At 42.4% G+C, this 13,621-nt stretch overlaps 4 protein-coding genes across 4 annotated transcripts; all 4 read right to left on the minus strand.

Moving 5' to 3' along the window:
- Window positions 1-3,688: 3,688 nt before the first annotated feature.
- On the minus strand, window positions 3,689-4,402 carry TbgDal_II120 (hypothetical protein; the record flags this gene model as incomplete). The annotated part of the gene is made up of 1 exon (XM_011773314.1): window positions 3,689-4,402. The coding sequence occupies one exon, from the start codon at window positions 4,400-4,402 to the stop codon at window positions 3,689-3,691; it is 714 nt and encodes a 237-aa protein (XP_011771616.1).
- A 4,006-nt stretch (window positions 4,403-8,408) lies between these two features.
- TbgDal_II170 (cyclophilin, putative) lies at window positions 8,409-8,999 on the minus strand (the record flags this gene model as incomplete). Its single annotated transcript, XM_011773315.1, has 1 exon — window positions 8,409-8,999. The coding sequence occupies one exon, from the start codon at window positions 8,997-8,999 to the stop codon at window positions 8,409-8,411; it is 591 nt and encodes a 196-aa protein (XP_011771617.1).
- Window positions 9,000-9,507: 508 nt separating this feature from the next.
- Window positions 9,508-9,822, minus strand: TbgDal_II180 (T. brucei spp.-specific protein; the record flags this gene model as incomplete). Its single annotated transcript, XM_011773316.1, has 1 exon — window positions 9,508-9,822. One exon carries the CDS (start codon window positions 9,820-9,822, stop codon window positions 9,508-9,510), a length of 315 nt encoding a protein of 104 aa, XP_011771618.1.
- Window positions 9,823-10,402: 580 nt separating this feature from the next.
- TbgDal_II190 (T. brucei spp.-specific protein) lies at window positions 10,403-11,335 on the minus strand (the record flags this gene model as incomplete). The annotated part of the gene is made up of 1 exon (XM_011773317.1): window positions 10,403-11,335. The coding sequence occupies one exon, from the start codon at window positions 11,333-11,335 to the stop codon at window positions 10,403-10,405; it is 933 nt and encodes a 310-aa protein (XP_011771619.1).
- Between the last annotated feature and the right edge of the window lie 2,286 nt (window positions 11,336-13,621).

Here is a 13,621-nt window from a genome sequence, read left to right on the forward strand (position 1 = left end):
TAAGTGTTTTATGTAAAAAAGTGTGTTATTACGCATTTTATTTTGAAAAAGCGTGTTATTACGTGTTTTATTTTGAAAAAGCGTGTTATTAAGTGTTTTATGTGTAAAAGCGAGTTATTAAGTGTTTTATGTAAAAAAGTGTGTTATTACGTATTTTATTTTGAAAAAGCGTGTTATTAAGTGTTTTATGTGTAAAAGCGAGTTATTAAGTGTTTTATGTAAAAAAGTGTGTTATTACGTGTTTTATTTTGAAAAAGTGTGTTATTACGTGTTTTATGTGTAAAAGCGAGTTATTAAGTGTTTTATGTAAAAAAGTGTGTTATTACGTATTTTATTTTGAAAAAGCGTGTTATTACGTGTTTTATTTTGAAAAAGTGTGTTATTACGTGTTTTATTTTGAAAAAGCGTGTTATTACGTGTTTTATGTGTAAAAGCGAGTTATTACGTGTTTTATGTGTAAAAGCGAGTTATTAAGTGTTTTATGTAAAAAAGTGTGTTATTACGTATTTTATTTTGAAAAAGCGTGTTAAAACGTGTTTTATTTTGAAGAAGCGTGTTATTACGTGTTTTATTTTGAAAAAGCGTGTTATTACGTGTTTTATTTTGAAAAAGCGTGTTATTACGTGTTTTATTTTGAAAAAGCGAGTTATTAAGTGTTTTATGTAAAAAAGTGTCTTATTACGTATTTTATTTAGAAAAAGCGAGTTATTAAGTGTTTTATGTGTAAAAGCGAGTTATTAAGTGTTTTATGTGTAAAAGCGTGTTATTAAGTGTTTTATGTGTAAAAGCTTGTTATTAAGTGTTTTATGTAAAAAAGTGTGTTATTACGTATTTTATTTTGAAAAAGCGTGTTAAAACGTGTTTTATTTTGAAGAAGCGTGTTATTACGTGTTTTATTTTGAAAAAGCGTGTTATTACGTGTTTTATTTTGAAAAAGCGAGTTATTAAGTGTTTTATGTAAAAAAGTGTCTTATTACGTATTTTATTTTGAAAAAGCGAGTTATTAAGTGTTTTATGTGTAAAAGCGTGTTATTAAGTGTTTTATGTGTAAAAGCTTGTTATTAAGTGTTTTATGTAAAAAAGTGTGTTATTACGTGTTTTATTTTGAAAAAGCGAGTTATTAAGTGTTTTATGTGTAAAAGCGAGTTATTAAGTGTTTTATGTAAAAAAGTGTGTTATTACGTATTTTATTTTGAAAAAGCGTGTTAAAACGTGTTTTATTTTGAAGAAGCGTGTTATTACGTGTTTTATTTTGAAAAAGCGTGTTATTACGTGTCTTATGTAAAAAAGTGTGTTATTACGTGTTTTATTTTGAAAAAGCGTGTTATTAAGTGTTTTATGTGTAAAAGCGTGTTATTACGTATTTTATTTTGAAAAAGCGAGTTATTAAGTGTCTTATGTGTAAAAGCGAGTTATTAAGTGTTTTATGTGTAAAAGCGAGTTATTAAGTGTTTTATGTAAAAAAGTGTCTTATTACGTATTTTATTTTGAAAAAGCGAGTTATTACGTGTTTTATGTGTAAAAGCGAGTTATTAAGTGTTTTATGTGTAAAAGCGTGTTATTAAGTGTTTTATGTGTAAAAGCGTGTTATTAAGTGTTTTATGTGTAAAAGCGTGTTATTACGTGTTTTATTTTGAAAAAGCGTGTTATTACGTGTCTTATGTGTAAAAGTGTGTTATTAAGTGTTTTATTTTGAAAAAGCGTGTTATTACGTGTTTTATGTGTAAAAGCGTGTTATTAAGTGTTTTATGTGTAAAAGCGTGTTATTAAGTGTTTTATGTGTAAAAGCGTGTTATTACGTGTTTTATTTTGAAAAACCGTGTTATTAAGTGTTTTATGTGTAAAAGCGTGTTATTACGTATTTTATTTTGAAAAAGCGTGTTATTACGTGTTTTATTTTGAAAAAGCGTGTTATTACGTGTTTTATGTGTAAAAGCGTGTTATTGCTTGTTTTATGCACAAAAGCGTGTTATTACGTGTTTTATGTGCGAAAGCGTGTTATTACGTGTTTAATGTGCAAGAGCATGTCATTACGTGTTTTGTGTGCGAAAGCGTGTTATTATGTGTTTTATGTGCAAAAGCGTGTTCTTATGTGTGTGTTCTGTACGGAAGCGTTGAGAGTGGTATTTTAGCGTTTTATTTCGTAATGATATGTAATAACATGTTTTTTTTTTAAAGGAAATATTTAGTTGGTCACGTTTTGTGCAAAAGTACCAAACTTGCCCCGGACGCCGGCCACCTCATCGTGGCGCCAGGGTCCGAACCCATTCCAGAAGAAGGTCAAGTGCCCGTATTATACCCTGTCCGAAAGGATTGGACCAAACAACAGGCTTTCGACAACCAGAGAAGGAGCAAGCAGCAGCATCGGGACTCGGTTGAAGAAATATATTAGACTGCTCCTGTTCACGTACGAGCGCGCCTTGATTGGGATACATAGGTTTCTATTACTTATTAGCGCGCATGTTGAGCGTAATCCTGGTCCTCAGATTCGCCGAGCCCGGTGGAATTCTGGGGATTTCTCCAGGGCAAAGTGGATCGCCTCAGCTGAGAAGCTCCACAAAGATATGGTAGTCTTCTGTTTATTTCAGGAGACTCACTTGGCAGCAGAAGAATGCTATGCATTGAAAATCAGTGGGTACCAACAGGCTGGGATGGCACGCTGTCCACATGGTGGTGCGGTATAAATCATAGTCAAAAATGCCTTGGGAGTCATCCAAGGTCCGAAGGAAGAAGGTTTGCCTGAAAGAGTCTCGGCAACACTGATGTTTTCTGTTTATATAATATTAACTATAAGATCATCTTACTTCACACCGAAGCAAAATGTCACTACCTCCACGCTTGAGAACCTTGAGAGCTCAAATAGACAACTGGTTATAGGTTCCGATACAAACTCACATCATGAGCTATGGGACGCGCTTCGCCTAAGTGATACTGCAGGAGAATTTGTTGTAAACTGGTATCCTCAAAACGATATCAAAATTGCAAGTGATGGCACACCACAAGGAAAAATATGCCTCACATGGCAACTATGTCGTCTCCCGACGTTACGATGTACAGAGACCGCGAAGTCACAAGATGTTAGGCAAACCTCAGTCCAGATAGTGACAACTACTAGATAACGTTTGAGGTATGTATTGGGATTGGTGTAGAAATGGTCGCAATTACAATGACACGAATGGCGTTGTAATGGTTGGAAAAAAAGCAAGTTGGTTGAAGTTTAGAAAAGTGTGTAACGTAACAGTGGTGAAAAAATTAAGGAAGTCGAGAAGGAACGTGGATGCCATGAATAAGGCAGTGAATAAAGGAATTCGCATAGCAGCAAATAAAACAATACCGAAAGGTAAGGGAGTATCGCCACATTTCTGGACACGAGAACTGACAGAACTGGACTCAAAAATAAGGGAGTGTACAAGTGAAAATCATATAGAGATGCCCTTTTTTACAAGAGAAGGAAGGTTTTCGCTGAAACGTCCATACAACGATGGAACAAAAATATGTCGAAGATGTCAGTGACCGATATTAAAAGATCGAGTTTATTCAAGCCCATATATGCACCGCGAGCACTGATATCGTCAGTTCTGGTAGTGAATGGACACCCTCTAACATGCAGACAGAAAGATAATAAGATAGCACAAATGTATAGAGGGCGGTTGACAAAAGCGACAGATGCTCCTCCCATGAGTACGCCTTATCGAGTGAGCGGAGAATTCGCACCGATAGTAATGGCAGCACTTGGGACAGCACTGAAGGATCTCTCTTCAGGTACTGCCCCTGGTAAAGACGATATAAATTGTGAACAGGTGAAGCAATTAGGACACTGCAGCAAGAAATGTGTCCTCAAGCTCTTCAACTCTAACTTAAAGGGAAACCTAGTGCCTGAAAAATGTAAGCGGGGCGTTATCGTCGCACTACTCAAACCCAACAAAACGGCCAAGTGTATGTTATCATTCCGGCTCATCGCGCTCACTAACATCCTCTGTAATCTCATGGAGAGGATTGTAGCGCAATACATGCGAGACAAAGTAGAGTGTAAGATGAAACCACATTGCTGTGGTTTTCGTTCGGGGAGATCTATGTTGTTAGACGCCCCGATGACACTCACAGAATCAGTGATACATAGAGTAGCAGGAGGGAACACTACCGAGGTATTCATAGATTGTGCGAGGGCATTTGACTCTGTGGACCACAGGTGCATAATAGATGTATTAAAAAGATAAAAAGTAAACATGGGCCTTATTTTGTGTGTTGCTAATTTCCTGGAGGGACGGGCTGCATTAGTACGAATAAACAACACCCTCTCAAATAAAATACAATTCACGTGTGGTGTTCCACAAGGTTCCGTGCTGGGGTCGTTGCTATTCATTATCGCAATGGACTCCCTAAGCGCGAAATTAAATGCCATTGTAGCCATTAAACACTGCTTCTTCGCAGGCGACTTCACGATAGTATGCTCTTACACTGACCGAGAAGCTATTCGGCAGACGCTGCAAACAGGATTGGATTGTATAGCGACCTGGTCAACAGGGCACTATATGGAGGTGTCTGCAGAAAAAAAGGAATACACGTTCTATGTGGTTAAAGGGAGACAAAGACTCATTGCACCTAATGCTAAAAAAGCACAGATAAAAGAAGAAGAGAAATTCCAGACTCCTTGGGATGAGAATACAGCCACACAAAGGGCTGAGTAAGCAAACATCCACACACCTTTCAAAGAGAAGCAAATATGAGATTAATGAAACTACAGTCTGTTGCATCACCTGAATGGTGTACAAGTAAAGAAAGAGTCGGAGAATTTTACTTAGCCTTAATCCAAGAAAAGTAATGCTATGGTATCTCTTCATGGTGGGCCAATACTTCTCCATTAAACAAGGAGAAGCTTGAACAAGTACAAGCACAGGAGGCACATGTTATCGCGGGTATTTCAAAGTATACAAATTCGCAAGATGCCATGAAGGAGTCCAGCCCTCACAAGAGATGATATTGCTCACAGAAGAGCAATAGAATAATATTTAAAAAGTAGAGCGAACGGTAAGGTATCTGTCGACACAGTGGGAAAAAATGTTCCCACCCAGTCATCCGATACACACATGACTGCAGAGTGTATCACACTTGTATGAGGAAGTAGACAAGCTGGAGAATCACACACGGCAAGCATATTACAGCTGGCGAGGAAACAATACTTCAACACAACACCAGGTGGCCCCCATTCTGACGTTTGTGACAGAGAGAAAAAAGGCACACAATACAAAGGGTACGTAGATTCAAAGACTACGATTATAAAGTGTGGGCGGATGGGTCAGTGATACTGGACGAATCCTCTGGTGCCGGCGCGATAATATACCCTAGACAAGGTAATGCGGTAAAAGTGAGGAAAGGAACAGGCAGGTTATCGTGCAGCTACGGAGCCGAGTGTGCAGCTATGGAGACAGGACTTATGAAACTCAAGTCAGTAATAAAGATCAACGAGAGTAGAAAAACGAAAGTGGCAATATTCACAGACTCTTTATCTTTGTTAATTGCACTTAAAACGGTCCTGCGGTAGTGACAGATTGCATACTGCGACACATATGGAATCTGATCATATACTTCATGAGGCTGAGAGTAGCCATGTAACTTCAGTTTGAGGTTCCGCATTGCTAAATCCAGAAAAATGATAAAGTGAACGAGCTTGTAAACTGAGGAAACCACATGCAGCAAACCGACCATGCAAGGATCACTAACATTGTCACAGGTATAACGCGTTAATTATGTTATAAGGCACAACGAAACTTTACGGAAGGCCTGCACCCAAACACACACCACAGTAGTGCTTTACTAAACCATATAAAACCGACAACAGAAAACAAGGAGATAGAGAGGGAAGATGAGTGACTGTTAGCTTAATTTAGAACAGGGACTTCAAAACATTTTGGATCGTAATATATGGTGATTAAACGAAGGGTTGATGAACTGGAGTGTCGATAGTATACAAACCACACGGGTAACATTCTCAATAATTTCCCTGCCCCCACTCAAAACACTAACGATGGAAGAAACTAAGGAAAGCAAGGTTGTAATAGCTACAAGAGAAGATAACTCGGTTATCTGCATAGTTTGCAACATCGTGTGCGCAAGAGGAGCGTGAATTGTTCACATGATGAAAATACATCATGGGTTCGTGAAAATACACTAGCTGCATTAAAGATGGCGCCAAGAGCAGCACAGGCGTGTAATTGTGTCTATTGATGTCAAGTATGTGGTAAGTTATTCGACAAAAAGGGGCTAATGCAACAACACATGCCACAACACACTCCTAAAACTCCAGTAGCTTGGAGAGAGTAACAAAAGAGGAAGAAAGGGAGAAGAAGAACAGTCGTCAAAAACTGTCCACAAGTGTCAATGTGGCCTAAAGCGGTATGCCACGTATGGCTGGTTGACAAAGCATATAACCCTGAAACATTCTGAAAAACGAACCGAAGTGACACAACAAACTGAAATACAGGATGTAAGCAGTGAAGATAAAAAAAGAGCAAACACCACAAGCATACGAATGTCTCCGCTGCAAACAGGTGTATAAAAGCAAAACCTGGCTCAACAGACATAAGTGCACTCCGGAGAAGAGTAAAGGGGAACAAAGCGTACCACTATAGGAAGTACTGCCTGAGAGAGAAGCATGTAAGATATGCTGTAAAGAATACGACCACAGGTGGATGTTACGCCATATGAATGCAAAAAACACCGGGAATGATATCTCACTCAGACCCTAGCCGATAAAAATAAGAAAAGTGACGCATGAGATGTCAAAGTTTCAAGAAAAGGAAGACAATAGTGGCGATAACAAAGATAAGGATGACAGTGAGCCACTACTTTATGTTTGCAACAAATGAAAGAGGGTTTACAAAAGCAGGCATGTCTAACACGTCATAGGTGCGTGAGTATTGAGAAAGTGGACCAGAAAGATGAGAAGGTGAACAACACCCATGGAGCAGTTACCCAACTAGAAACCACCACCAAAAATGCATTGAAGCCTGGCTCAATAAATAGAGCACTTCTCAACTCAGACTCGTTACACACACAAAACTTGAACTCCAAGACAAGAAAGAGAATAAGAGAGACCGAGCATGACACGCCAGCAGATGAGATGGATATGAGAGATCAGAGAGAGGAGACGAAACACAAACGGCATAAGGCTCAAGGTAACACAGAGAACCCTTGTAGAGAGTTTGCATGTGGAAGGTGTGAGAACACGTACAGGTCATGGTGCACACTACTATGGCATACCAGGACACGCCACAAAAGCGTAGTCACTCTCAAGAGGAAGCGTGAAGAAGGATCCCTTGAAATCACGCCACTGGCCCCTTTTGTACAGCAATGCCCACACTGCTCAAAGGTATGTGCACATAAGCAATATCTAACAATGCATCACCAGACAGCACATGGGCAAGCACGTAGCTCTGAAAAGCGAAATGAGCTAAAAAATGCAAAGAAAAATCGGCTCGCCTGTTACAGTGTCCGGCTTTGAGCAAACTAAGGTCTGAGCATGAAGTAGACAGTCCGAAAGGCGAAGATATACATATTTTAGCATTAAACTTACCAACTTCTTAAGGGCACTCTTCGTTACGACGGTAAATCCGGCTTCCACCGTAGACACGAATTGATAACCCAACTGCGAATGAAGAGAGAAAGGTTACTGTCACGCCAAACATCCATCGACTCCGTGCGACACACTCGGATGACAGCCAGTGAGATTTTCCTCAACTGATGGCAAACAGTATCTGAAGGGGGGTTTCCTCAACAAGGCACCGTTAGCCAGGCCCCAGCGGAGGAAGCGAGTGGCGGGCCTTGAGGATGGAGAACATATCGGTGGAGAAAGTGGCCACACCGCAAGTCTATATGGATTAGTTGAGGTGCGAGCAGATTAAATGCACATTGGAAAAAAAAGCAACTTTCTGACTGTTGTGCATAGATGCGTGTTTTACGCAAAAAATACTCCGAAGTCGCGCAGCAAATCACGGGTTTACCGCTCACGGTGACTCATGTGGTGGAGGAGCAGAACCCCCCCACCCCCCCCGAAGTAGGAAGTGAGTGTTCTTTCAGTAGTGCCACAAGTGATAGGCACAACAGACCGATATTATATTCATTATTTAAACTAATGCTACTGGGCTAAGGAAAAAGGGAGGTAGGAGAAAGAGATTGAGAGGTGCATTGAAACTCCCGCAGGAAACCAGCCACTGGAAACACCAGGAGGTCAGAGGTGCGCTACCACATGCAAGGCGAACGAACCTGCGCAGATGGGGAAGGAAATAACGAGGCAACACACAATCGAACTTGATCACAGTCCTAAGTGAAAAAAAAACAAAAAAGCTCGCGTACTTTTTAACACAGTTACCACAACCGTAACAGCCGTTGTTAACTTCCTGAGAATGCCCTTATCCCTGTTCGATTTGGCCACAATCCGTGATGGTGATGGGCTGACGTGTGGCACCCGACTGGCTGCCGTTGGTTTCAACCTTCTCAATGACTTCGTATCCCTTCGTCACTTGTCCAAAAACAACATGTTTCCCATCCAACCAGGGAGTTGCAGCTGTGCAGATGAAGAATTGCGATCCATTTGTGTTGCGGCCTGCATTTGCCATGGAGAGCGTCCCGGGACCAAAGTGCTTCCCAGCGCGGCCCGCGAAGGACTCATCGGGAAATTTCAATCCGTATATTGACTCTCCACCCGTACCGTTACCGCTCGTGAAGTCTCCTCCCTGACACATGAACTGAGGGATGACGCGATGGAACTTGCTTCCCTTGTACGACAATGCCTTGCCAGATCGTCCCAGGCCCTTTTCACCTGTACATAATGCACGGAAATTCTCCGCCGTTTTCGGTACCACATCCTTGAAGAGCTCCATTTCTACCCTTCCAGCCTTCTGGGAGCCAATGGAAATATCAAAATACACAAGTGGGTTGCTTGGATTGACAGGATAGAACGGTATCTTCCTCTGAGCTGCAAAAAAGGTGCGCGACAACATGTGTGCGGCAGGAACTAATTCTACAGCAGTGAACTTATGGGTTGTCCTTTGACCGGATGACTTGAATGAAGGAGCAACGGAAGCGCAAATATATGTACTTTTTTTTGGGGGGGGGTGGCAGTTAGTCTCGCACAACAGTTAGCACCCGATTCCAACGCAAGTATTGACATAAACACGAGAAGGTAAACCCTTCGCGTGGCAACGCCGGTGCACAAACACTGGAAATGCATTTAACAAAAGCCGAGGGCAACCACAAGGTAACGATGCTGCTACCTCGCAGTGTAAAGGAGGAAGGGAGAGTCACCGACAGTGGGACTTTTCTATTAGTATGCGCTATCCCTTGTGGATGGCAAAATAATGACGCGGTAGGCCCTGTTGTTGCCTCCCCAAAATAACTGACGCATAATTCCTGACGCTGCACAAAGTTTGACTTGGGCACGCTACATCACAGCCTGGGAAGAAAGCGAGATGCCAGACAGACGTTCTTAAAGTGCATTTTCTGCGCGACTTACTTTACTTTTGCTGAAGGGAAATGGGGCATTGTCGCTTCATGTACAGAGCATGTGCCCTTGTATTTTTTTTTTAAAGCGTGTTTCCACGAGTTTTGGTGAGAGCATGTTGCTAGAGTAGTGTTGAAAGACGGGATTGGCCTACAACTTGAAATGCATGACAGAATAACGAGCACCACCCTTCCTGGAGAACAGATCATAAAAATAGTCTTTACAACTTTGTTCGGGTGCGTGCGGAAAAAGAGTCTCGAACATTGGGCCATTTCGTTCAGCCATCTATTCCCATCATAGGGACTCCGCCAGTGGCTATTCATATTAGAGGTGTGAGCACTTTGGATTGGATTTCCCTTAGTACGGCCGTTACACCGCGGAGGCTGACCACCGCACTAGAGGCAGTTTCCGTGGAAAACTGTTTATTGCATCTTTCCTCTCGGTCCAACCCACTTTGAATTGAATGACCGTCGCACCATATCCCCATTTTTCTTCCAATTCCCAGCTTAATTTCAACATTGCAGCACGTTCAGTGAGTTCCTTCCACCGCAATCAGCTTATCCCAGCCGTTCAGCGTACCAGCACCAAGATTTGAAAAGTTTTGTGAGCTTAATTTGCCACGCACCGGTGCTACCAACGTGAGTTTCTACAAGTGCTTGGTACCATTCGAGAAGGATTACTTCAGTTATTCGGAGGTTTACACACAACGTACAAACATTGAGAAACGTTAGAGAAGATGATTCTCCAAAAGAAAGAGCGCAGTCATGAGTCACATTGCGAAGTCCTCGAAACAAGAACCGCACAGCGTGAATGCGCTAAACAGTGTGGTGAATCGCCGAACGGTGCCGAGTACAGCACCAGCATAGCGCACAAGGTGTTCATATCTGCCTCACAATATTGAGACTAAATTTGCACAGCGACAAGAATCGACACCAGACGGCTCAATTCGGTAAGTGTACCACAATCATAGACGGTATGGTTATTTCCTAGAAGGAACTGCACGGTCGGACCAGCTGTCGCTTCTTCTAACCCTAACTCAAGTCCACGTGGGATGCCTTGCGGCTTGCTTTCCACTTCTTGCACGGTTTGGCCAGTTGCCTCCTCAACAACAACCTCCAGCTCACGTAGCTTCAAGGTTGCAGCAACAAAGGAAGACCGCCAGTGTTTTTCAGAAACAGTACAAGGCATCGTGGAGTAACCATCGATCTTGCACTTCGAGGCAGCAGCTTCGTAGCTCTGTTTGCTTCTGTAACTGTTACCATCTGCCCCTTTTGATGCAGTGGGCTTCACTTCGTCCCACATTCGCACGAGGTTGTTCATATCACGGGATGAGGGTCCACGTGTGCTGTTGGCGCCCGACTCGACAGTAGCATCGCAAGTAATCTCCTCCTTTAATTTGTGGTCAGGTGGTTCAATAGGAGATACGCTCCTGTCACAATTTTGGCTGAATGGAAGGTGATGGTTTTCATCAGGATTCCTGCAGTGAGTACTCAATACTGTGCTCAAACCCCTCGCACTTTTCGCTGCTTCTGACTTTACTTCCTCGGCCAATTCCATTGCTCTCCTTCCTAGTGATTTGTTGCCCTCAACCATTTTGGAGAGTTGATCGACTCTCTCCTGAACCTTTTCGATGTGCTCCTTGAGACGGCACAATGCTCTTGCAGCTGGGAGTTTAAGGTCATTGCGATACCTATATCCAGTGTCGGCTGTCGGCTGCTGGTCATCTAAAGCCATCACGGCCATTGTGAGGCACAGTTTAACAAAAGCGGGAACCACTAACGCGGCTCCGTACCCCAACGTGTTGAGTATTTCTCTGCTATCAGAAGGTGATGCCATGCATAAAGCCCCTTTCTCTTTGCAGTCGGAGGGAGAATACTATGGGTACAAAAACAGCGTGACGAGTGTGGCTGCCGAGATAAGAAGCATTGAATTTTAGCGCTTGACTGGAGATTATTATTATTATTATTTCCACAGTAACCCCTTACATCATTCCATGAACGCCAAAACCCCAAGGAAGGCGCTTCTACATGGGTTGGACCTGTTATCGACATCTGCCAAGGGCCATGCACACAAAAAACAATGTAAGGATGGTGTTGACCTTAAGCCAGGTCACCAGCAGGTTGATGACCTCTGACTGGTTGCTTTCCCCCTCCTGACAAAGAAACCCGCTGATATATCTGGTGAGTAAATACTGGTACTCAAATACAGAGCCGAATCTGATCACTCATACACACGCTGCAGTGCGAGGGACAACACGCCACTTATATGTAGGTGCAACAATCATATCAATATTGGAAACGCAGACGCATAATCGTGAGCACCGTGTGGTTCACAGACCACACCACCGTCGCGGGCAAGTGGGGCGAAAAATTACTCCTGCTACCAAAACACATGGAAAACTCACAAAAAATGACGAGAATCAACTGGTACACGAGACACTAAAATCCCGTTGAGAAACCAACGTATTTTACACCGTCGTTGATCTTGCCATTTTTTCCCCTGCGTAATCAACGGATATTATGCGGCTTCCGAACAATGAAGAAACCGCTAGGTCAAGTGAGGAAAAGCGACCACTCCATGGTGTGCGAACACGAGTAATACGCTTAAAAGACATTCTAAAGATGTTCCTGTACGCTGGTGCAACCACTGAATGGCATCCCCCAGAAACGACCAACACAAGTAAGCGCAACACGCTAGGTTAAACACAATGATGTATCTAGAGGTGGACAAAACGACGTTTACTTACCAGAACCGCCGAGGCTCGCATCTCTCTTCACCACTGTGTCGAGTGACTCACAGACCACGTCTTTGAAATACAGACGGTAAGTCTCAAAATACATATAACATCTTCCGTTGACAATTCTCAGTATAACAGCTGCATCGGCGGTACATCTGAGAGTTTTTTTTTTTCGTAACTCAGAAGGGAGCCACCGAAGCAACAGTATAAGCATTGTATAGAATACGGTGAACACCGAATAGACAATTCACTACAGGGGAAAAAATATATTGTGAACACACCTTCGGGTGTACAATATGTAGTGGGAATCCAACCGAAAGGACAAACATTAACATATCATCCTCCCTTGTAAGCACAATGAAGCTACCAAATAAAGTGTTGACTAACCAATGAGAAAACTAACGGATAATTCGCAGCCGCAAACCGTTCACATTTATTTTCAGACATTTACATCTTACCGGCAGTCCCTTTTCTAATTAGTAAACGGTGCACTCATAACGTCACACACTTTCCCTCCCTGTGCTATCGAAGGATGCTCTGCTCCCCCTTTGTTTCAGCGACTGACGGCTGCAGCGATAAAGCATTACAAGCTCTTCAAAGACATGAAGAAATCGTTATCGTAGTCATTCGACTTGCACATCAATGCACATGTTGGGCGTGTTTCGTCCTTTACGCAGAGATGTTGTTTACAGTTTCGAAGTGACACTCTTTTGCTGTGCACAGCCGAAGTGACTACATATTTTCTGCACATAACGAACTGGATTATTCGTGCATTTGGTTCAATTGTCACTGCTATTCGACCAATAGCCAAGCAACATACAGGAGTCTATGCGTTCTATGGATTACTCAGGACGCATATGCACATATATTTGTGACCGATATAGACAAAACATCGTACCGGCATTAGGAATACGGATTGTTCTTGAGGTGCAGACCCCTTTTCGTCAGGTTTGACCTTGTGTGGCCGCCATGTACAGTTATTATTTCCTTTGGGAGACAGAAGCCCCCCTTTCATTGGCACTGAGCTTCGCATAAAAAAAAAGGTTTAGTCGGTGCGTATTGACGCTTCAAATGTACTACAGTATATCATCAATCACCGCAAATACAGGAACCGTTCGTAACTTGCATTTCCAAATGCCCACGTTCGACAATTCGGATCATCTGAGTCATCTTGTTGACAGTCCTTTTTATTTTGCAGATACGCGAAGTATGCTAGTGTAGAAAACACCGTTGCGAAATGTAATATTTCTTAACAGACCGATTTCAGCACGCGTGACAATCCTGCATGCGTGAGTTCAAATTCCGTCGGCGCAACCACCGGATGTTTGGATCAAGCTGTGTTCAGTAGCTACCGCGAAGAGACGACAACTTTTTTCTTGTGAGAT

Source organism: Trypanosoma brucei, chromosome 2 (genome assembly GCF_000210295.1).
Source record: "Trypanosoma brucei gambiense DAL972 chromosome 2, complete sequence".
NCBI lineage: Eukaryota > Euglenozoa > Kinetoplastea > Trypanosomatida > Trypanosomatidae > Trypanosoma > Trypanosoma brucei.